General features: G+C 39.4%; 5 protein-coding genes and 2 long non-coding RNA genes across 7 annotated transcripts; 5 read left to right on the top strand and 2 right to left on the bottom strand.

Annotated features, from left to right (window-relative positions):
* Nucleotides 1-28: 28 nt before the first annotated feature.
* On the top strand, nucleotides 29-1243 carry LOC149035815 (uncharacterized). Its single transcript, XR_016182568.1, has 2 exons — nucleotides 29-306; nucleotides 563-1243. It is a non-coding gene; the product is annotated as an uncharacterized LOC149035815 (long non-coding RNA).
* A 1752-nt stretch (nucleotides 1244-2995) lies between these two features.
* Nucleotides 2996-5722, top strand: LOC149035814 (rho GTPase-activating protein 42-like). The gene is made up of 6 exons (XM_089192413.1): nucleotides 2996-3273; nucleotides 3510-3571; nucleotides 3785-3856; nucleotides 4399-4500; nucleotides 5203-5340; nucleotides 5589-5722. The coding sequence occupies exons 1-6, from the start codon at nucleotides 3264-3266 to the stop codon at nucleotides 5601-5603; spliced, it is 399 nt and encodes a 132-aa protein (XP_089048539.1). The 5' UTR covers nucleotides 2996-3263; the 3' UTR covers nucleotides 5604-5722.
* On the top strand, nucleotides 5601-11581 carry LOC149035813 (uncharacterized). The gene is made up of 7 exons (XM_089192412.1): nucleotides 5601-6121; nucleotides 6390-6524; nucleotides 6914-7064; nucleotides 7615-7652; nucleotides 7886-7920; nucleotides 8255-8321; nucleotides 8954-11581. Exons 1-6 carry the CDS (start codon nucleotides 5810-5812, stop codon nucleotides 8319-8321), a joined length of 738 nt encoding a protein of 245 aa, XP_089048538.1. The 5' UTR covers nucleotides 5601-5809; the 3' UTR covers nucleotides 8954-11581.
* A 137-nt stretch (nucleotides 11582-11718) lies between these two features.
* LOC149035812 (uncharacterized) lies at nucleotides 11719-14590 on the top strand. Its single transcript, XM_089192411.1, has 3 exons — nucleotides 11719-12306; nucleotides 12901-13317; nucleotides 13883-14590. Exons 1-3 carry the CDS (start codon nucleotides 12126-12128, stop codon nucleotides 14398-14400), a joined length of 1116 nt encoding a protein of 371 aa, XP_089048537.1. The 5' UTR covers nucleotides 11719-12125; the 3' UTR covers nucleotides 14401-14590.
* Nucleotides 14591-16668: 2078 nt separating this feature from the next.
* LOC149035810 (uncharacterized) lies at nucleotides 16669-20035 on the bottom strand. Its single transcript, XR_016182329.1, has 3 exons — nucleotides 19877-20035; nucleotides 18973-19099; nucleotides 16669-16967 (listed from the first exon to the last, which is right to left on the bottom strand). It is a non-coding gene; the product is annotated as an uncharacterized LOC149035810 (long non-coding RNA).
* On the top strand, nucleotides 16938-18870 carry LOC149035811 (uncharacterized). Its single transcript, XM_089191702.1, has 6 exons — nucleotides 16938-17035; nucleotides 17122-17295; nucleotides 17443-17561; nucleotides 17829-17937; nucleotides 18136-18245; nucleotides 18362-18870. The coding sequence occupies exons 2-6, from the start codon at nucleotides 17221-17223 to the stop codon at nucleotides 18510-18512; spliced, it is 564 nt and encodes a 187-aa protein (XP_089047828.1). The 5' UTR covers nucleotides 16938-17035; nucleotides 17122-17220; the 3' UTR covers nucleotides 18513-18870.
* Nucleotides 20036-21294: 1259 nt separating the features above from the next.
* On the bottom strand, nucleotides 21295-24123 carry LOC149035809 (uncharacterized). Its single transcript, XM_089192408.1, has 3 exons — nucleotides 23536-24123; nucleotides 22525-22941; nucleotides 21295-21959 (listed from the first exon to the last, which is right to left on the bottom strand). The coding sequence occupies exons 1-3, from the start codon at nucleotides 23714-23716 to the stop codon at nucleotides 21442-21444; spliced, it is 1116 nt and encodes a 371-aa protein (XP_089048534.1). The 5' UTR covers nucleotides 23717-24123; the 3' UTR covers nucleotides 21295-21441.
* Between the last annotated feature and the right edge of the window lie 137 nt (nucleotides 24124-24260).

Below are 24260 nucleotides of genomic sequence, written 5' to 3'. Positions count from 1 at the left end.
AAATATTAAGCTAGCTACATTAAAAAAGATTATTGATTAATGGGGATTGTTTTGCCAAATAAACACAATTTGTCTTTAACTTTGGGTTGAATTTTTTTGAGACAAGTGCCTCATCTTGCCCCTTGCTCACTACAACCCTGAAAACTGACAATATTTTTCATATAACTGATTGTGGCGTACTTACCTTTCCTTTCAGATGCTATTTCTCAAAACTTTGCATCATCAAAGAAACGTAGACGACAGGAAGAAAATGGTACTTACGAGCATTATCAGAGGGAGCAAAAGAAGCGACAAAGAATTAAAAGGGTAAAAAAAATTGTTTGGCTCTTTAACACTCTATTATCTTATCAGCTTGTATGTTTGAGTAAATTTCAAAAGGTTTGAATTCAAGTTTGATCTAAAAACAGGGTAAGGTTCAAATTACACTGTAGATCTGCTGATACAAAACATTTTATGCCAAGAACAACTCTGACCAGTGACACAAGGGCTTTATAAATGTTTTATTGTAGGAATTGCTCATCATTCGGTATTATAAAAACTTATTTCACATTTTCCCTTTTAGAAACTGGATAAGAGACTCAAAGTGGCAAGTGAAGAAGAGAAGAGACAACCAATTTTCGAGGCCCTGCATCCTAGTCTTGTCTCTTCAGACGAGTCTGATGAAGAAGATCCCACATCAATGGTAACAAGGCCCCTTACCTGGAGGACAGAAGAAGTTACCAACTTCTTCCATATACTAGACCAGAGGTATAAGTCTTCCATGACAAGTCAGCAAAAGAGGCAGTCAGTGAACAGAAGGGTTGGTAGACCAAGTCATAGAAATAGTAGAGAGATCCCAGAAAAATTGCTCTGGGCCACCACCTAAATTTAATTTTAATTTTAGTATACAGTCACTCAACTCTCTTCCCTAGGACCATCTCTTATGAAGTTGCTATATTTCTACCCAATTATACAGATGATGTAGGTCTACCATCTCCATTCTTTTATTCTGTCTGAATTTAGTTTTTAATTTGACAATTTGCTGATTTCAATTTTCTCACAAGAAACCACCTTAGTTGGCAAATGTGAAGTGAGACTTCTGTACAATCATGGTTGATTACAAGAGAGTTTGAAGACTGTAAACATATACATGTATAACATGTAATATTTTGAGCAATTTAAGTAATTGAGCAGCCTACATTTAAGTTATTGTCAGTGGATAGTGAAATCAGTTTCTAGAATATTTTGCCTTCCCTGACCACCATTTGGCACTTATGTCCAGGATTGAATGCAGGTGTTTTTTGGCAAACAATTCACATTATATGAATAGATTTTTGAACATTATCACACTACATTATCACAGAATTGTGCATTTAAGTGAATTTTTATTAGTGAGAAAAATTTATCATGCTCATTTTAAAGAGCCCAAAATCCTTGACATATCTGCTATTTTAGAGGTGGCTGCAATTTTCATTCTTCCTTTTAGAGTGCTCTTGTTCTCCATCAGATGGAGTACTCCAAGATTTTCTCAGTCCAAGTAAATATTTTCTCTTTAAGTAAATATTTTAGAAGTTTCAATGATTTCCAAATTTGGCTCAAACTGTTATAATTAATATATCAGAGTCAAACATACATGCAGCCTTCACAGTTAAGGTTTAAGAAAATTCTGTCAATTAAATTTATTCTTCAGTTGCAATTTCAAACATTAGAAGTTTTTAAAATAGATCTAAGGTATAAAATTAAATGTAAGGTGGTATTCTCAGAATGTTGCCTTGATTCCCTCAGCACATGAAGTTCACATAATTATATTTTCTTCAAACCTTGACACTCATTTTTGCAAAATGTTTATAGTTTGTATATATAGACCCGCACATAATTTTTCAGACAGTCATCCTTCCAATTTTATAATATCAGTTATACTGTACGGGTTAAGTTTTGCCTCTTTTGGATTTAGAGAGAAAAAATGTGTAAAGTGAAATAAGGATGACAAACATGATTGTTATCAGGCTCCGTTTTGGACTCTGAAAAAATTGCACCGCTAACATCATTGTGCATTAATAAACTTGATAAGAATTATTAAAGGAGTGCTAATCCTGTCTGGGAGAGGGAAATAGGACAAAATGCTTTGAGAACCTGCAGTAGAGCTGAGTCCAGGAAGTGAAATACAACGAACAGTAATTGACCGTGCGGCAGTAAACGCGGGAAAATGCATCCCTTGCACGAATTCACCGTTACAGAAAATACCGGAAAATGCATGCTTTCGACTGGTTAATACCAGTGAACATAACGTTGGAATGCGCAAAATGGCTGTAAATGGCAGAATACATGTTGTTTTCCATAGATTAACCGAACAACAATAAAAGGTAAAACGCCTGAAAATGCGTTTTCACGAAATTTCTCGAATTCACTATTGCGGAAAAACGTTGGAAAATGCATGCTTTCGACTGGATAATTCTTGTGAACATTTCGTTCACCGGGCGTAAAATGGTTGCGAACAAAAGAAAACATGGCATTTTCTATGCGTTATACGAACTGCAAACTCTGGAAAATATTATGTTTTCCCGTATTTACACACATTAACCTTCCCGGAAAATGCGTGTTTTCAGCTGTTAACTCCGGTGAATACGTTGTTGTTCACTCGGAAAATGCCAATGAACGAAAGGAAAACACGCTGTTTGCCATGTGTTAACCGAGCGGTTAATGCCGGAAAATGAATTGTTTACCTGCATTTACCGCAAAGGAAAACTACCGAATAATGGAACGAATACTGGGATTCACCGATGCGAAAACGCGCAGAAAACGTCGGATTTTCCGTAGGCAAAACACGGGTAAACGATAGTAAATTGCCACGTTTTCCGTAAATTCAACCTTCGTTTTCCGTACGGTGAACGCTTGTTTTTTTGCCGTGAGGAAGAAGGTATCATCCATCTTAAGAAACCTTCTGAAACAGGGAATTATGCAATTACGAATCACAAACTTTATTGACCAAAAAGTTCTCTCATCTACCGAAAAAAAAGAAAACCCCAGACCCAATTCAAGAGGGTGTACAAGATGCAAATAGTCTCAATCTGTTCCCGCTGACAAATTTCAGAAGTAAAGAGGCTGAGTCCATATCTGTCTGGTTTGTAGATAGCTATATGGCTTAGGCAAGGAAATGTATCCTCTTTGTGTACAAACATCGATTCGTCTCTTGTCTAGATTTATCCAAAGCACAACGTAGCTTTGCAAATGTGCTGAATGGCTTTGGGTTGGAATGCATTGGTGAAGTAGAGACTGATGATGAGATGATTATTGGTGAGTTGAATCTTTAATAAGGTCAATCAGTCACTTATCTCAGTTAATCACCAATTCCAGTCTGGGCAATAATTATTGCAGTTTCTCTTGCTTTGACACCAGTTTCCTGACAAATTTAGTAATCCTTTTTTAAAAAAGTGAATTCTATGATATACAATTTGGTCCCAAAAGTATGATGCATTTGTTTTAAATTTGCTGCAGTTTTGTTCAAAAACTGTTTTTTTTTTCCATTATAGCTGATTTGCTGAAGGAATTTGCTAGCATGATCAATAGTGTTGAAGATGAACGAGAAAGAATGGTAATATGGTTTTCTTCTCGTATGACAATTAATATCATAATAGTAATGATTATCATCATCTTAAATCAATAATCTCAGGCCACAAAAAGTGATATTTCCCAAGTCTTTGTTCATTTCCTTCATATTTCCCATTTTTCCCATCTTTGTGGGTCTTCCTTCTGGGTCAAGATATTCAAGATTCATTGTTATATAGTGAGCACTTTTTCCTTCTAGTTAAACCATGCAAATTCCCAGCTGATAGTACCGCTAGAGATATTTAGGAGAGAGCAGATTGGAGGAGCAAAGGTATATTGTTGGTACTTTGTTTCTTGTTTCACATTATTATTTGAAGTGAATCATAAGGTTTGACAAAAGAATGACTGGTAATGTGGAATTCTGCTTTACAACTTCCCCTTAAAAATGGCTTGTTGCCATTAAATTTACCAGAGGTAGCTTTTGGAATTTTATAAGGAAATTAAATTTTGAGCACCCTCTTAAGTTTGAGATTCAGGATATTAGGCAGACACTATGTTAAACCTTTACACTCTGACATCAGTATCTATATTCTTCATACTGTACTCTTTACATTTTCTTTGGTTACTGACAAGAAGAATTCATTAAACAATCAGAGCTCATTAGGTTGGTGATAATTTGTTAAATGCTGATTATCTTAAATGAATGATTCAACACTATTATTGTAAGGAGAAATTAGATGCTGGTCACTCAGGGCTTAAAGTTCAGATCATGTGTAATAGTGTTTCTCCCTTCTCTTTTTTACTTTGTTTGAGGTATTTTATATCATATATTTATACTTTACATCACATAAAAAAACTAACATTTCTCTGTAGGAGGAAAAAAAGAAATTTGACAAGCAGACAGAAGAATATTGTTTAACAGTTCAGAACTACTTGAATCTTTCTTACAAGAAGAAAGAAACCATTCTGAGTGAGGTTTGTAGTATTTAGATAATTTTACTAGTAGTAAATGTTGGGATACACAACAGGCTGGTGTTTTTGTGTGTTTAAGAGGTGGGGGTCACTCTCTTATGATTTTAACCCTTTCTCTTCCAAGATCTCTTTAGTAATTCTCCTTACTGTCTGCAATACAATTCTTATGATTTCAGTTTGGAGATTTACTTATTAGATCAACAAATACACCCTTAATTCAAAATATTTCTTAATTGTCATCACTTGTCTGCTTGATTTTGTATAGATATTGTAAGGAGAATTTTTTTCTTGGTCGCTTTTTTGGAATTTAAGGGTTGAGCAAGATTCTTCAGTCTCACTTTGACTCTCTCCACCCAGGAGTACAAATAGGTATCAGTGAAGCCTAGTAAAATGCAGGTGGGGGTGGGGAAGGGGCAGTGGTAACATGTGATGGACTGCTAGCCTACATAGCGGTGAGGCAATGCCCCTAGCAGCTTCATTCTATGGAGACTGGAATAAGCTTTAGCACCTTGGCTCAAGAGCCGACTTTCTCTTTTTACCTTTCAAGTAACTAGCAGGGCAGGGGACCTAGAGTGGGGACATAAGTTTGCGAATTTTTTTTGGCATGAGTGCACAAGATTCTTGACTTAGTTATTTTCATGGTAGCATTTAATCAGGGATATTTGATGTATTTTTCTTATTTTTTTTTTTTTTTTTTTTGCATAGGTGGATCAACTACTTCAATCAGAGAAGCGTCTTTTCCATCAGTCTGCCCTTGATTATGTTGTCAAACTTCAAGAGGTCGATGAGAAGAAGAAGTTTGAATTTGTTGAAACTGTAAGTATAAACAGAAATGTTACAGTGGTAAGAGCCCTTATCCTCATTATGGGGGTTGCACATTTTCTAGGTTCTGGGTGTAAGAAATTTCTAGTAGTTAGGGACCAAAAAAAAGGGAAGGTTTGTGGTTGAAAAGTTGTTACTTCATCACCAAAGTGGACTAAGATGGGGTAGATAATTGGCCACAGAATAGAGTATGATGGGGTAGTGGTTCTGAGAGGCATGCTGCACACACCCAAACAAATAACACAGGTACCCTCTCCCCTCTCCTCTAGGTCCAACTACTGTAGTCACATCAAGTGTGCAGCCCTTGAAGACAGCAGTATCAGTCAGTACTCCCGCAACCAAACCTGCAGCCCCAACAGCAATAGCAACCGTTTCAACACCAACTCCAGTCCTCTCTACCGTCAGTGTGGCAAGAGTGACATCTGCTCAATCCACTGCGCCTCCTGCTTCGACACAGTTGTCTAGAGCGGCAAGTGTGTCAACTGTGGGAATGGTCAAGTCAACGGCCGGCATTGTGAAAGCAACCACAGCGACTGGGGCGCCGGTGGTTTCAGCAGTGTCGACCCCTCTTGTGTCTACATCAGTGTCCAGTAGCACTCCTGTGGCAGTTGTGTCTCCACTGGTGTCATCTACAAGACCTGCTGCGACTGTCGCAGCGGCCTCTCCCGCCAAAATGACGACAACATCGCCTGCAACAGCCAGCACCAAACCGTCTCAAGTCAGCTCTGCTTTTACACCGACTGTAAATGGTGGAGTCAGTGCGACGACTAATCGATCAATAACATCCACCACAATAACAAAGGTAGTATTACCTTAACGTTCTGCAGCGGGCAAAAGTTTATAATAATATGTATTTTTATTGTTATTACCTCACGTGGTTTCACCATTTGACAACGTTTTCACTCGCTAGGAATGAAGTTTCTCTTTTACAATGGGTGAAAATGCGCGGGGGGAAAACGATACATAGAACTTTCTACCATGTAGTTAAAAATCGATCGTGTTTCCTCTGACTAACGAGTAAAACATCTATGAATGCTTGAAAGAACAGTTGTGTTTACTCACCTGATCAGGTACAAAGGCCAGCCAAGCAAACGTATACAAGGAAATTACAGCCTTCAAATCAGTGGTATGATGTGGGAATTGTCAAGGGAATCTCCATGATGGTCACACATTACTATTTATCCAATGACAGCACAAGTAACGAGGTACGTGTTGATACAAGTCAAAAATGTCTGCCATGCAGTTCTTATGATGTTACTATAGAGAATTTGGTGTTGGGATCAATTAACGATTCCCTATTTGATATGTTTCTGTATCTTCGTCACTTGCCTGCGTTATATTGTATCTATATTGTAAGGGGAAATTCCGTCTCAGTCACTCATGGGAGCTAATCACAGTTTAAATCGAGGTAAGAGCAAGTGTCATTGTGCCAGTTGAGGTCGTCGCTTTTCAACTGATACTAAAAGAAAACGCTTCCACGGGCCGCTGAGTTTTTGGTTTCCTCATGCAGCTCGAAGAAAAAAACATTTTCCTACAAATTTTTGCTGTTTTTCTAAGGGCAAAGCATTCTTTGACGTAGTTTGTCTTTTTTCAGGGAAACCTTGACGTCGAAAGCAGCTCCGAACAAAGTTTAAAGAAACAGGAACTTCTACCAGGGACTGCTTATAAATTCCGTGTGGCGGCCATCAATGCATGTGGTAGAGGGCCATTTAGTGATGTGTCGGCTTTTAAAACGTGTCTGCCAGGTAAAAGATGCTTATATGTGAACTTTAAACGAAATTTGTGTTTAGCTTCTGTAGGGCCTCTTGCTGGTTAGAGAAACGCGGAGAAAATATCCTCACCAAAACAATTATCCCGCTGGAATGGGACGTTGCCAGCATTATGGCGATGCCCAACTTTCTACGAACTCTCTACTTTTATTCTATTATTGCCTGGGGATCAGATTTATTTATGACTGTCTCTCATGTTTGTGTTTCACTTTATGTCAAAGCCTGCCTTATGAAAGATATCGCGTGTTTTCGACACTGATATAAGTTACCAGCTACCAACTCAAATTATAGCACATTGTTGTCGCTGAAGGTGTGTCAAGTCAGTTATGTCCCACCTTACGTTACACAATGTTTTGGTTTTGTCACGATACATCAATCTTTTTCCAGTCTTGCCCGACAGGCGATGCCATGTTTTGTCACGCCACTCACGTCATGCCGTATCAACTCATGTTTTGTCACCCGTGTCACATCATATCACAGCTCTTTCTTGTTTTTCAAACTCAAACTATTTTTTATTGTTTGGTAGGTTTTCCTGGAGCCCCGTCTGCTATTAAAATCAGCAAGGTTTGCATTAACGTTGTTTGAAATCAGTTTACTCCTCTTTCGCGCATATCGACTTCTCTACCAAGCCCGCTATTATCTTTAGAATTGCTGCTAAGAATGATAAAGGGTGAGGAGATACATCTGCTATTACTTTTGCATTTTGAGTCACAGCTTACTCGTTTGAAGAAAGATAAGGAAATATTCAAACTAAAGTGTTATTTATGTATTACTATTTTTCTTCATTTTTCTTCCAGTTATGGTCCGGCGACTCAAGTAAGGTGGCTTCAAGGTGAGAAATTTCTCCATCCCTGCGTAGGTCAATGATAAGCGTAAATTTTCCAAGATCTTCAGTTGCAATCTGTGTAAATTTTCTCTGGGCTTGATTCATCCTGGTCCCTTTGCGCATTATTGTTACATCATTTGAATGGGTCCACCCTACCAAACGATTATTGAAAGCTCTTACGTTACTTAGATCTAAAGGCAATTGGTTGTCACACTAAGCAGATTGACTCAATGTAATTTGACGTATCTGCCCCAATTTAAAGTACTCCGAGGGTTTTATTTTAATTATCACCTCTGTCGAAGTGAAGTTAAATAATGCTGCGTCGACTTAATTCTGCCAGGTGTGAGAGACTTAAAAGATGGCCAACTAGCTGTCAAGACAACAACCAAACGGTCTGCCGCAGATAGGTGAGTAGTTCATGGCATTGAAATGAAATTCTATTTAACTAAGTGTATTTTAATTGAGTGTCGTAAAGCTAAAACCATAACAATCACAACGGCCAATGGGAAAAAGATTTAACATCGCAATGAGCTCATGAGGACTGGGACTTAATTAAAAGGAAAAAGAGCCTGAAGCGCGGAGAAACGGAAATGAGTTTGGTTTTGCATCTGATTGGTTGAATGGGCTCCGCAAGTTTTCTGGACCAATCACATAACGTTGTAAAGATAAACCAGTACAATCCTGGTTCACCTTTGACGTGAATTTAAAATTTCTTTTTGATACGACACACGCCTAAACTGCTTGTACATCTTCTTATTTCGAAAGAACTCTTGAATATTTCCAGGTCCTTTTCTTGGACACTAGAAGTATCAGTATTGTCAGTGCCTAGCCATTTTGTGTTTTTGGAACTTTTTAATTTCAAGATATAACCCCGAAGACTGCCTTGGAATGAAAATTCTCAGTTTGAAAACTTTCTTCTTTCTTGTCATCCACTTTCTTGAAAATGCATCAATAACATAAGGATAAGTAAGTTTTTGATCAGTTCTAACACGTATATGTACCACTGTCTGAAGACACAACGTTTATTTTTATTTTCCAGTAGCCGCTCAGCAGATTCGTCCAAGAGGGCCAAGAAAGATAAAGAGAAAAAGGAAGAAAAGGTGAAAAAAGAGAAAGATACTGAAAAGGACAAAGAAGCATCACAGGAAGACGCTGCCACCACAAAAGAAACAAAAGAATCTTAATATAAATACCTTGCACAGACAGAGAAACAGTTATTTTATTCAGAAAGCTCTTCTTAAAAGTGAACTTTCTCGGTAGTAATACAGGCGGGCCATTTTTTACTTTGGTGAGTGTTTTTTCGTTTTCAATCCATTCGCTCCAGACTCTAAAGAAGACAATTACTGGCTTACGCAATTTTCTGCGGGTTCAATCAAGCCAGTAAAGATGGCTAAGCGCGGGTCACGCGTGAGTGGAAAAGAACCCCTCCTCTCCCTGCACGATTTCAGCCTCAGAATTTGCCCCGCTCTTGCCACCATTCGCCCGCAAAACTCTGGAAAAAAACTCTCGTTCTGCCGATTTGAAATTACGGACCTTTTTGGCGGAAGGAGAGGGGAGTAGCACTAAGTTTAATGTGAAAGTGAAAAAATACTTAATTGTGTTGGCTGAAATATAAAAGTGCAATGAGACAGGTAAATTCTGCGGCTTGGTGGCGAATAAGTTTACAGGATATCTTTATCACGGTGTGATAATTTGTTTAGTCTGTTTTGCTATCGAGAACGTACAGTTTATTTTATCGTACAGAGAAATTCGTATATTATCGTCTTATGTTGCCCTTAATTGGGCTTCGTCACGAGAATGTCGGATAAATTAGGGAAACCTTCCGTCAGTTTGTTTGTTTGTTTGTTTCTTTTTCTACAATCTAATTGAGTGGCTCAGTTACTTAGTTTTTGCCTAAGTACGTCTGAGCCAGCGATTGTCAGAGGCTTGACTTGTTTTCTTTTGGTACTCCGTGAACTCGGGTTCCCGAAATATGGAGCTTAGGCAAATATGACGGTGACACCTAACAATTGACGTGTTTTTTTTTTTGTCGAGTTTTTTCCCTCTTGAATGTGTAAACATGCATAATGTACCTTACGCGTCACGTTTATCCATCAGGTTTGAGCGCCGTCACTAGCCAACCCCAGGTCACCGCAGAACGTTTCGAAGACGAGTTGAAACGACACTTCCCTTCGTTTCAAATTGAGATTCGTTGAAAAAACTTTTGTCCCTGCGACCATAATTTTTGTCCCCTAAGCAAGTCACATGAATTTAAACTGATCTTCGCAAAGATCAATTGAGGTAGTGCGACCTGTTGTAGAAGCAGCACACATTGAGCTGTTTTGCAGAAGAGACCTGTAGAGGTTGCTCTTAGTCTGTGATGGAAGAACTCCAGTTCTTTAGAAAACCATTGACGTTGCCATGCTGGTCGTTAATCTCGAAAAGCTCATTTGTTTTCTGCTGATGACGTTTAAGCCATTTGTTTTACCACTTTATTGTCGCCGTGGTGTTGCTTAAGATCCCTATTAGAACAATTTTCAGTTAGTTTTTTCCGATTACAAAACTCTCTGGAAATTCTCTCCACCCTCTCTCGGTCGACCAGATGCGAAGCTGAGGCCAATCGCGATTTTGTCCGTTTAGTTTCCTTACGCTTAAGGCAAAGTGCTTGTTTTTACTTTAAGTTTTCTTTGGCTCCCTCTGATATTTTTTTTTTTATGATTAAATCACCTGATTACTTTGGCCTTGGTTTACGACACTTTATTGAAATGCACTCGAAAGTTTTGCAGGGATTCTTAGATCTTAAAGCTAATCACGAGCTTTCAATGTCGAGCGATTGGTGACTGGCTTCACACCTCGCATCGTGGTGTTTTCGTATTGTGATATGAACACACAACTCATAGTCTTAAAATCTCGAGGGATTTCCCAAGGGATAGTCTCAAGTATCCCTAGGATTCACCGAGGGATCTCGTGGAGCGAAAGAAAATAATCCTACCAGTGTTTAATTCTATTTTTTGGTTAAATTATAGTTTTTTCTTTTCATTTGGGAAATCCTGGGGAAATATGGGCTTGCATTCTTGTTGTACAGTGTGTTACCCTATTCAAATGGTTTCTCAACCTTTTACCTCCTTGGATCTGAGTCGCAATTATCCCTTCCCTATACATTTCCTTGTCAATAAGTTAGGAGAATTTGGTGCTCTATTACGATAGCGCCCTAAGCCCTCAGTTCGTGTATTCTCTTTATCTTTTTTTCCTGGTAGCGTACCGATATTGTAAGGAGAAGTGACTTCTCAATCACTTCCGGGAGGTAATCGGTTAAAGCCACCAGAGACTCGGAAGTTTAACTGTAAATATGTATAACCTGAGGATCTTACAGTATCATGGCAGCAAAAAAAAAACATTTTAACAATGATTCCTTGGCTGTCGGTGTACCCATAATTTATTATAATGTAGTTATTTAACCCGATGACGGATTTAACGGTGTAGTATTTTAGTGCTGTACGTGTTCTGTGAATACATTTAATTTGATAAGAGAGAACAGTTCAGTTTGTACACTAGAAGTGTGAGAGGAGACTGTAAAGGACTTTTTAGTCTGCGGATTTTGTAAGAAGAAAAGTAGTAAGTGTAAATGTATTTACCTATCTCAGAGACAATCGCTTCAGATTAAAAGGCGAAACTTCCGGACAAAGTATCTTGGTTGCTTTTGGGTGACTTTTTTCGTGCAGATTTGTTTAGCATCTCGTATAGGACGCGGTCGTTTAGGAATTTATTAAGGTTCATGTTAGTGTTCGTGGTGTAATTTGTAATCCTTGAGCTTCGATTCTCGAATGCAGCGCATTGGATGTACAACGCCTGAGAGAAATTATTACCCCTTTCCATTTGATTAGTTGAAAACTGAGAAAATATTAGCGACTCAAGCCCACTATCGGTTGTGGGAAAGAGATTGCTTTCACAATGAGTTCTCCAATGCATTGTACATTATGCAGATCTGCAATTACTGCCTTTTTCCCAGGGATGCCTTTTTTTCCGTGCACCGACAGCGTAAAGAGTGGTCAAGCTGGGCGAGAAAGTTACTTATTCTTATTCCTTCCCCACCCAGTACCAAAATAAAACGCCTCTAAGTAATTAATTAATTAATTATTAATTAATTGTTTGTAACAGATCTTATTGCGCGCGTCAATCAATTATGACGAAAATTCACCAAGGCTTAGACCAGACGACAACAACCGAGTATAATGACTGCTGTGATGGCGGTGCGAGCTGGAAACGTCTCAAATAAGGCGTTAGTAAAAAAGGTGATTGGATTAATCGTCGTTGTGGTTGTTTGTGTGGCAGTTGTTGTTGTAGTTTTAAAAGTCCTCAAAACGTCTGGGGACTCCTCTAGCGACTCCAAAAAGGAAAAAACATTTAATGAAGGTACGTTAGATAATTGAAATTTTATTTTGAAGTTACAGTACTCAAACATTTTGCGTCCTTTCGTAGTTTAAGCAACGGCATCATTTAGCATAATGCTTCAAGTTGTTCCTGAAAGATTTCGTTGTTCTGAAGACAATTACCCAAGGAATTAGCACTTTTTTCATTTCAGTTGTTTCTTGTGGCAATTATTTCCGGAAAGAAACTGATTTTTCACAAGTTCGCAGCCTTTGTTTCGTGTGTTACGTCACAACTGTGGCGCGCGCGTTCTTGCTCTCTGAAAGTGGCCAAATAAATTAAAAGTCATTGTGTACCAGGCTTAGTGATCTAAATATCGTCCTAACCCTGAAAAAGATGCGTACGATTCTTGCCAATCCCCCATTAAAAGGCGATGGTTGCAACTGGATCTATTGCATTTTGGGGCTCGTGGTCTATCTACATCAGACTTTTGGAGCCTCTCTGGGGGTCTGAGATAGGGGTTTATGCTACACATTTCTCGTCTAGCTCTCCAAGAAGTCATTTGGGTCATCCGGGAGGCCTAATTTTTACTAATTCCCTCAATCAAGCCATTCTCATGCAGTTTTCTTTATATTTTAGTTCGCGTACTGACGAACCAGGGTGGTGTGGGTAATTTTGGACCATCTATACTCAAGTACGAAGGCGTACTGAAAAACGAGGTCAAAGTCTCCCCCCATCATCCGGGCATTCAACTTTGGACGATTCCAGTTTCTGGTCTCTGGTCTATCGAAGCTAGAGGAGCCTCCGGGGCTGACGGGATATTAGCCGGAAATTCAAGTAACCGTAAGCGAGGAGGATACGGAGCTATTGTGAAAGGAAAATTCCTTCTATACAAGGGAAGAATCCTAAAGATTTTGGTCGGCAATGAGGGCTTCCGTGACTCTCTAGGCCCTCACCGTCCTGGGGGAGGAGGGGGTGGTACCTTTGTTGTGTACGAGGATGGTAAACCGCTGCTTGTAGCTGGTGGTGGGGGTGGTGGTGGAATACCAAAAGCTTGTAAGTACGCATGCACCTATTATACAATGATTTTGTGCCGATTGTCACAAAGCTACAAAAACACGAGGGCCAGAACAAGCTTAAGTCGTTCTCACACAATCAAGCTCCAAATAATCTAATAGTTAGCTACGTATCAAAATATGTATGGGTAGAGAGGTTGTTGGTAGGCTCCAATCACGTCCTTATTGGTCCGAGGGAATGAGGAGAGCAGTTTGACTCAACGAAGCTTTACTTCCCCAATAAGATCGAAAATTTACTGATAAACATGATTTTGGAACTAGCCCACAATTTGTAATCCTCTTACTTCGATGTACGCAGAAGGCACTTAGATTAAATGATTTCTTAAAGTGTTGTGCGAATTTTCTCTTGGAGGCGTTTTTAGTGCCCTTCAGGATAAAAGCTGTTCCGAAGTCACTTACGAATTCGCTACAGAAAGAAGCCATGCACAACATTTTTGTGTATTAGGCTGTAATATACCTCCTGACCCTGGATATTCCGTCTGCTCAATCACAAGTGACTACTTGGGCAGCTAAACTTTAAGATTAATCTTGTAATATTCTCATAGCTCGACAGACAGATGGGAAAGGTGGCAGGTCCAATGATGAGCCATCTTCCAGTGTCAGCGGCAAGGAGGGTAAAGGCGGGAAACTTTTAGACTACAGCGACAGCAGCGAGACGGTCATCAGTGAATCCACTGGGCATCACAAAGTTATTGCAGGTGCAGGAGGAGGTATGTACAGCGCTGGAGTCGGCTTCGAAGAAGGCTGGGGTGGAGTAAGCTTCGTTGCTGGAGGAAATGGTGGAGTGGCAAACATGGTATATGATAAGTTTCCCCATGTGAAGAGGGGTCGTGGAGGTTTTGGTGGGGGAGGGGCTGCCGGTTTGTTGCCCGGAGGTGGGGGAGGGTATTCGGGGGGTGGTGTCAAAGGGTGTTGGTTGCAGTGTGATGGTAAGAATGGTGGCACGGCGGAAGGAGGAAGTTCGTACAACGCCGGGACTTCCCCTTCTAACAAGGCAAACAAGAACAAGGGTCCTGGCAGAGTTTATATCAGGCTCATGTCTGAGGAAGTTGAGGAAGATTAAGCAGATAAAAATATTCCTTTTCCCTTTCCTGGTTTTGATCTATGATATACGACCAGACTGCTAATGCGATCATTTCACTCTTTGAATTTCCATCTACTTCTTGAACGTGTTGCAGCAAAGTGAAATATCATTGGTTTGTCAATCACACTCAAGATAATCGACGAATGAGGAATAAATGATTTTTGTATTACTTTAGCGCAAGTATCCATTACACCTACTACCATACCCGCCATATTCTAGCCTAACTTCCACAGTTCTGTCTGAAAACAATACCGGAACAAAATTAGAGGGGGAGATCTCGTTGCGTGACGAAATAAAGAGCCTGCGCAGAATGCTCCTTTTACATAAATATTCACACAAGCAGCGCATGCACGTTTGGGAGACCGCAACTTCCTAACTTTCTGCGGACGGTCTCCCAAACTAGTCGATAAGAGAAATTTTTCAATTATTTTTCAATTGTTTTCCTTCAGTCTCTACGTTTTTTTAGTTCATCCATGTTCTCCAGTCCTGTGGCTCGTCTAAATGCTGAGGTTATTCAAGTATTCCGCTTCCTTCTTCCTGTTCAAGGCTGTCATAAAACCAGCTGTCCGGTGTGATAGAGTGATTCAGAGCCAATAGAAAGCGTCTTGTAGTTTTCCAAAATTATCTATTTACCGCTGTTGCTGAAACTGAAAGCTAATTGAAACAGGAAGACGAGTTTCTCAAGAGAGCATGACCTAGAATGAAAAAATAATCCTTTTTCGGATATCAAGGCCACTAAAATCGTCTTTTTTGTTCACAAGGGTCATTTAAAACACTTTCCTATGTAGTGAGTTATAAATTGTCCTATTAAGTAAAAAATTTATCTTTCTTCTTCATTATTCCCAAAGTTATTCATTTTAACCGCTGCTGCTAATATCGAACGCTAATTGAAACGGGAAGATGAGGTCATCAAGAGAGAGCATTGCGTAATGTTTTATAACATTCCTTTTCCGGCGGTTCAGGGATTCCAAATGCAGCTCAGGTGGAATTATGAGTAACTAACTTCCGCACACAGCCAGGTACCCGGATTTGATTAGATTCTTCTCGACTTTTTCTCCTTTTTCTCGTCCAGAAGAAAGCCTTATAGTACTTTCAGACGTAAATTTAGTTTCAATTACATTTGAACTTTATTTTTCTTCTTTTCACTGTTATTAATATCCTTCTTCGAGAATACACACCTGTACAATTTTTTTAATACCAAGTCCCGTGGGGCGGGGTTCCTTAGTCTATCAACGTCACGGATAACTGGTCACATGTCTGCACATGCGTAATCAGATTCGAACCTTGAAGCAGAGAAAATTGTAGCCGATCCTGCGAGTTGTTTAGGGTCGCGAATTTCCACGTGGACTCTGTGACCCCCTTCCGCAGTATGATTTTATTGTGTCAGCGGTCGTCCCACTTTAGTAATAAGTAACTAAGGGGAGCTCAACTTGGGGACTAGGGTTGAATCAGCTGTTAATTATAACCAGCGGCAAGAATCCCGCGTTATTACTTAAAGTCACGTCCCTATCAGGGCTCATTGGCCTTTCCTTGCTAACGAGATGTCATCCGAATTTTTTGCAACCCGGGCTACTAGCCTTAGCTGTAATCCAAATAGTTCTGGCAAACAATCTACGCTAGTTAAAAAGGAAATCGAGTTTCTTCATGCAAACCTCTGCGAGGTACGCGTTGATAGTGACTACGGTTACGGGTTTTTAGATGGGACAGAGGAACGGAAGGAAGATCTCATTGAGCAATTCACCACATTGAATTCTACATGTTTTGTGCGCTCCACAACAGAGGTCAAGGAAAGGTCGCGGAGATCATCCGAAAATGGTATTTTCAATCTTCTTTACTTTTTCTTTTGAGCATTTTAGGTTTGCAATTTTCGGGAATAGGAAAACGATTGCGCAAAACAGAGGACTAATACAGTCAAGGAAGGCCATGCCAGGGTTTTCATGTTTATATTACAAAATAACTTGACCTTTCGCTGCCTTTTATTTGTTAAAGGCGGAAATATGCTAGTCATTTATGGAGCCCAGATGCGACGTCCATATTTTAATGAAGAAATGAAAGCGAAATATTATGTCGCAACAGTTCAATAAAATTTAGCCATCAAGTGGCCAGGATTTTAATTTCGGTAATTATCCGAAGGCATTTACAGCATCCGTTCCACACGTGCGTTGACAGACTATTGCACAACTTCCACCGGTGAGAAAATGAGTACGAAGAAATGCTAAATCATCGTCATAAAAGTCAACAATCATTCACAGTTGTCAAGATTTAGCGACTATTTAATAAAGCGTTTTTCGTAGTCTAAAAATGATCACTTTTTTCTTTAACCTCGGCCCGAAAGGTTTTTAACAGTTTACACGGGTTTGGAAGAAAAGACAAGGCGCTGTGAAAAACATACGCGTGTGGACCAGATCTGTTTTGTTTGCACTCTTTTTTCTTTTTTTTTGAAAAACAAAGAAAGCAGCCCAAAATTATGAAAGCTTGAGTCTCCAGAAATCTTTAATTTAATTTAATTTCTGACTTGCTAGCCACTCTTCCTCCTGGCACTTTATCTGCAAAAGAAACACAGAAAATTAAAGAGGAGATCCCTAGTTTTGTAGATGGATGGTTAACTGATACGGTGAGCAGTACTGTATTCCAGTAACTATTTGAAAGATTAATTTTGTATATCTTCAGTTGTTAAATTCGTTGTGCTTCTCTTTGCAGATCGTTGATGCTACACTGTGGAAACTAACAAAAATCTTTGCTGCTGAAAGTACCCTTTGTCAGTTGGTGAAACATGGGGCAAGTACCCGTAGATTGTGGATGGGCGAGAGGTTCCACGGAATTGAAAAAATTGTTATTCCAATGAATATCACTGGACATCACTGGACATTACTGGTAAGTCGAGGATGCTATTCATACTGTACATTTTTTTTTATAAAATAGTCGTCTCAAAAAATTTGTATTATATTCTTTAGATAAATTGAACATTGTACACATGACTCAGGACTTCGTTTTGACGACACAAAATAAATGTGTTCAAAGATTTTAGATAACAAGGAATCTATCCGTGTCTACATTGATCCTATTCATGGAAACAAACATCCAAATGAAATAACAGCAGCTTCCAATCCCAGCCTGTACAGACTTATAAATAACATAAGGTGAGTTTCTGTATTCCCAGCAAGACCCTGTGTTTCATTGTTGTGAGAGTTATTAATGGCCATTGTACTAGCCACATTGTTTTTATGATTTTTCAGCTATATATATATATATGAGTAATTTAGTGACTTCATGTAACATAAACTTAACTAAACCTAACTTAATTGATTCCATCAATCGCCAGGAATTAATATTGAGACAATGTTCATAACTCATTTTTGTAGCTATATCCAGTAGCATTTATGAAAATGGTTGCAATCTTTCTGTAGTGAGGCTGCTGACATCAAAACAGGCTGGAAAAGTAAAGAGTGGGCACGCCTCAAGCCACCCCATTTTCAGCAAACAGATGGATTCAACTGTGGAGTACTTATTTGTAAGGTAATCTTTAGAGTGGTATAAAGAATTAGATAAGTGAGCTCATAGGTACCAATTCCATCGATATCTTTGACATTAAACAGTCAAAACAATATGATGTCATTCCATAGCAGTTTTTAAAGAAACATAATCAGAATATTTACATTTTTACATCAACCAATCTTACATCATATATAATATAACTGCAAGATCTATTGTTAGTTTGCCAGGAACTTGTGTGATAACAGACCGATCACAAAGGTCAATGTTTCTATTGAGAGAATGAAGCTTCTATCCAACCTGTTTGGCAGTTGTTACGATGACATTTTGAGGTACAATAATTATGCCTTTCTTATCATTATAATCACCACTGTTTATTGTGTTTAATCCCAAAAATCAAATTGAGAATTAAGTAATTATTTTGAACTTTTACTTCACTTTTTGGCAGAGGAAGGGATGTTGTTGTTTGCAAGGTGTGTCAGATGGATGACAATGAAGACTGGCTTGGCTGCGATATATGTGGACAGTTCTTCCATGCTAGTTATTTAGCAGTGAACTTTGCCACAGCATTGCAAAATCCTTTCTTTTATTGTCCATGATCATACACTTAAAATACACACAAATAGCAACCTATCTGGGAGTCTTCTTTTCATTTTTAAAGTATGTGATGGAGTTGTGGCTCAGCTTGTTGAAATTTACATTCAAGGGAAAAAAATTGTGAGAAAGTGTATTTTCTAAAGTAAGCTATATAATTTCAATCATTTTTTCCCAAAGAATATGCAGGTGTACTGTTAAGAGACCAATCATTTAAGTCAGTTAAAATTTGACTGACTGAATGTGATCAGTAATACTTCTTTGTTATAGTCACAGCAAATGTTCCTTGATTTAGGCACTCATTTGCTGAGAAACTGATGAAATAGATATGTCATGTTCATTAAACATCTTTTTGGACAAAAACCATGGAACCAATATTTTCAGAAACTGTAATTGTAAAGAAAACAAGAAAGAACCAAAAGGCACACAAACAAGCAAAAGATAAAATACTAAACAAGAACTTACTGAAGAGAAAATTGAAGACACACTTCCAGAAGCTGGTGATAAAATGCCCTTTTTTACCCTGTACGTTCCAATCTGATTGATAAACCATTTACCAACCATTTACAAGACTAATGGCTGAAGTATTAACCTGTGAAAAATATTATGGAATTGGAGTTGATGATAAAATTTAGAAGGTCCGGTTCTAAATAATTCATATCCTTGTACTGTATGTTCGGGTATAACACGTTTGTCACTGGTTTGTGTATAAACACTTTCTTTCCTAATTTCAAAAGCAATTCCCAGTATCTAAGAGTTATTTGGTGGGGGACAGGGGGATGGGAACCCATGAGAATAGGGGATGGAGGTGTACTGGAGGCAAGAGGGGCAGGAACTGGGTAAAATTTTTAGCAAAATTGCATAAACTTTTGCAATGAAAATAAAACAGAGGCAAGAGCCATTTAATAAGGGTATGGGAATCAGGATGTTCAGACCCCTCTGTCCAACTCCCCCCTCCCTGCAGTAATTTGAAATCCAAGTTTTCCCAGCTCATGCGAACACACTTGAGTCCCCCCTTCACCAACTCAAACTGTTATTGTGAAGGACCTGCTCTTCACCATGACTAATTATTAATATGAAACCATTACATTTCCTTCTGCAATAAGCCAAGAATACCTTACTGGCCAGCTTCTAAAAGCTGCATATTTTTTACGATAATAATGCTTACTTGTTCTTAATTTTAACTGATGTAAACTACTAAGTTTTCAATGGGCCAGTAGACTGTTAAACAGACGAACCTATTCCTGATCTTAACGGCAAAGTATATATGGCCACCTTGGAAGCTCAGCTTTTTTACTGTATTAAAAATTATACACGGAAAAGTTCTGCAGTTTTCTAATAAAGCATTTCTTTTTACCCATGTACTTACCTCCTCTTTGAATCTGCCATTCAATTCACCTTTTTTTAACGTAAATTCTAACAAAATCCTGCAAGGTTTCAACTCCGGAACCCAACTGATCAGAGTAGAGTAATCAATTGTGATACCGCTGGTTGACTGCAGGCAGATCCTTGTCTATTATTACTAAAGTGAGACGACCGCTGACACGATAAAATCATACTGCGGAAGGGGGTCACAGAGTCTACGTGGGAATTCGCGCGCAGGATCGGCTACAATTTTCTCTGCTTCAAGGTTCGAATCTGATTACGCATGTGCAGACATGTGACCAGTTATCCGTGACGTTGATAGACTAAGGAACCCCGCCCCACGGGACTTGGTATTAAAAAAATTGTACAGGTGTGTATTCTCGAAGAAGGATATTAATAACAGTGAAAAGAAGAAAAATAAAGTTCAAATGTAATTGAAACTAAATTTACGTCTGAAAGTACTATAAGGCTTTCTTCTGGACGAGAAAAAGGAGAAAAAGTCGAGAAGAATCTAATCAAATCCGGGTACCTGGCTGTGTGCGGAAGTTAGTTACTCATAATTCCACCTGAGCTGCATTTGGAATCCCTGAACCGCCGGAAAAGGAATGTTATAAAACATTACGCAATGCTCTCTCTTGATGACCTCATCTTCCCGTTTCAATTAGCGTTCGATATTAGCAGCAGCGGTTAAAATGAATAACTTTGGGAATAATGAAGAAGAAAGATAAATTTTTTACTTAATAGGACAATTTATAACTCACTACATAGGAAAGTGTTTTAAATGACCCTTGTGAACAAAAAAGACGATTTTAGTGGCCTTGATATCCGAAAAAGGATTATTTTTTCATTCTAGGTCATGCTCTCTTGAGAAACTCGTCTTCCTGTTTCAATTAGCTTTCAGTTTCAGCAACAGCGGTAAATAGATAATTTTGGAAAACTACAAGACGCTTTCTATTGGCTCTGAATCACTCTATCACACCGGACAGCTGGTTTTATGACAGCCTTGAACAGGAAGAAGGAAGCGGAATACTTGAATAACCTCAGCATTTAGACGAGCCACAGGACTGGAGAACATGGATGAACTAAAAAAACGTAGAGACTGAAGGAAAACAATTGAAAAATAATTGAAAAATTTCTCTTATCGACTAGTTTGGGAGACCGTCCGCAGAAAGTTAGGAAGTTGCGGTCTCCCAAACGTGCATGCGCTGCTTGTGTGAATATTTATGTAAAAGGAGCATTCTGCGCAGGCTCTTTATTTCGTCACGCAACGAGATCTCCCCCTCTAATTTTGTTCCGGTATTGTTTTCAGACAGAACTGTGGAAGTTAGGCTAGAATATGGCGGGTATGGTAGTAGGTGTAATGGATACTTGCGCTAAAGTAATACAAAAATCATTTATTCCTCATTCGTAGATTATCTTGAGTGTGATTGACAAACCAATGATATTTCACTTTGCTGCAACACGTTCAAGAAGTAGATGGAAATTCAAAGAGTGAAATGATCGCATTAGCAGTCTGGTCGTATATCATAGATCAAAACCAGGAAAGGGAAAAGGAATATTTTTATCTGCTTAATCTTCCTCAACTTCCTCAGACATGAGCCTGATATAAACTCTGCCAGGACCCTTGTTCTTGTTTGCCTTGTTAGAAGGGGAAGTCCCGGCGTTGTACGAACTTCCTCCTTCCGCCGTGCCACCATTCTTACCATCACACTGCAACCAACACCCTTTGACACCACCCCCCGAATACCCTCCCCCACCTCCGGGCAACAAACCGGCAGCCCCTCCCCCACCAAAACCTCCACGACCCCTCTTCACATGGGGAAACTTATCATATACCATGTTTGCCACTCCACCATTTCCTCCAGCAACGAAGCTTACTCCACCCCAGCCTTCTTCGAAGCCGACTCCAGCGCTGTACATACCTCCTCCTGCACCTGCAATAACTTTGTGATGCCCAGTGGATTCACTGATGACCGTCTCGCTGCTGTCGCTGTAGTCTAAAAGTTTCCCGCCTTTACCCTCCTTGCCGCTGACACTGGAAGATGGCTCATCATTGGACCTGCCACCTTTCCCATCTGTCTGTCGAGCTATGAGAATATTACAAGATTAATCTTAAAGTTTAGCTGCCCAAGTAGTCACTTGTGATTGAGCAGACGGAATATCCAGGGTCAGGAGGTATATTACAGCCTAATACACAAAAATGTTGTGCATGGCTTCTTTCTGTAGCGAATTCGTAAGTGACTTCGGAACAGCTTTTATCCTGAAGGGCACTAAAAACGCCTCCAAGAGAAAATTCGCACAACACTTTAAGAAATCATTTAATCTAAGTGCCTTCTGCGTACATCGAAGTAAGAGGATTACAAATTGTGGGCTAGTTCCAAAATCATGTTTATCAGTAAATTTTCGATCTTATTGGGGAAGTAAAGCTTCGTTGAGTCAAACTGCTCTCCTCATTCCCTCGGACCAATAAGGACGTGATTGGAGCCTACCAACAACCTCTCTACCCATACATATTTTGATACGTAGCTAACTATTAGATTATTTGGAGCTTGATTGTGTGAGAACGACTTAAGCTTGTTCTGGCCCTCGTGTTTTTGTAGCTTTGTGACAATCGGCACAAAATCATTGTATAATAGGTGCATGCGTACTTACAAGCTTTTGGTATTCCACCACCACCCCCACCACCAGCTACAAGCAGCGGTTTACCATCCTCGTACACAACAAAGGTACCACCCCCTCCTCCCCCAGGACGGTGAGGGCCTAGAGAGTCACGGAAGCCCTCATTGCCGACCAAAATCTTTAGGATTCTTCCCTTGTATAGAAGGAATTTTCCTTTCACAATAGCTCCGTATCCTCCTCGCTTACGGTTACTTGAATTTCCGGCTAATATCCCGTCAGCCCCGGAGGCTCCTCTAGCTTCGATAGACCAGAGACCAGAAACTGGAATCGTCCAAAGTTGAATGCCCGGATGATGGGGGGAGACTTTGACCTCGTTTTTCAGTACGCCTTCGTACTTGAGTATAGATGGTCCAAAATTACCCACACCACCCTGGTTCGTCAGTACGCGAACTAAAATATAAAGAAAACTGCATGAGAATGGCTTGATTGAGGGAATTAGTAAAAATTAGGCCTCCCGGATGACCCAAATGACTTCTTGGAGAGCTAGACGAGAAATGTGTAGCATAAACCCCTATCTCAGACCCCCAGAGAGGCTCCAAAAGTCTGATGTAGATAGACCACGAGCCCCAAAATGCAATAGATCCAGTTGCAACCATCGCCTTTTAATGGGGGATTGGCAAGAATCGTACGCATCTTTTTCAGGGTTAGGACGATATTTAGATCACTAAGCCTGGTACACAATGACTTTTAATTTATTTGGCCACTTTCAGAGAGCAAGAACGCGCGCGCCACAGTTGTGACGTAACACACGAAACAAAGGCTGCGAACTTGTGAAAAATCAGTTTCTTTCCGGAAATAATTGCCACAAGAAACAACTGAAATGAAAAAAGTGCTAATTCCTTGGGTAATTGTCTTCAGAACAACGAAATCTTTCAGGAACAACTTGAAGCATTATGCTAAATGATGCCGTTGCTTAAACTACGAAAGGACGCAAAATGTTTGAGTACTGTAACTTCAAAATAAAATTTCAATTATCTAACGTACCTTCATTAAATGTTTTTTCCTTTTTGGAGTCGCTAGAGGAGTCCCCAGACGTTTTGAGGACTTTTAAAACTACAACAACAACTGCCACACAAACAACCACAACGACGATTAATCCAATCACCTTTTTTACTAACGCCTTATTTGAGACGTTTCCAGCTCGCACCGCCATCACAGCAGTCATTATACTCGGTTGTTGTCGTCTGGTCTAAGCCTTGGTGAATTTTCGTCATAATTGATTGACGCGCGCAATAAGATCTGTTACAAACAATTAATTAATAATTAATTAATTAATTACTTAGAGGCGTTTTATTTTGGTACTGGGTGGGGAAGGAATAAGAATAAGTAACTTTCTCGCCCAGCTTGACCACTCTTTACGCTGTCGGTGCACGGAAAAAAAGGCATCCCTGGGAAAAAGGCAGTAATTGCAGATCTGCATAATGTACAATGCATTGGAGAACTCATTGTGAAAGCAATCTCTTTCCCACAACCGATAGTGGGCTTGAGTCGCTAATATTTTCTCAGTTTTCAACTAATCAAATGGAAAGGGGTAATAATTTCTCTCAGGCGTTGTACATCCAATGCGCTGCATTCGAGAATCGAAGCTCAAGGATTACAAATTACACCACGAACACTAACATGAACCTTAATAAATTCCTAAACGACCGCGTCCTATACGAGATGCTAAACAAATCTGCACGAAAAAAGTCACCCAAAAGCAACCAAGA

The sequence above is a fragment of the Pocillopora damicornis genome, chromosome 13 (genome assembly GCF_964200805.1).
Source record: "Pocillopora damicornis chromosome 13, jaPocDami1.2, whole genome shotgun sequence".
In the NCBI taxonomy this organism is placed as follows: domain Eukaryota; kingdom Metazoa; phylum Cnidaria; class Anthozoa; order Scleractinia; family Pocilloporidae; genus Pocillopora; species Pocillopora damicornis.
Note: the sequence above shows the minus strand (reverse complement) of the source record. Positions and strands in the feature narration are given on the sequence as shown.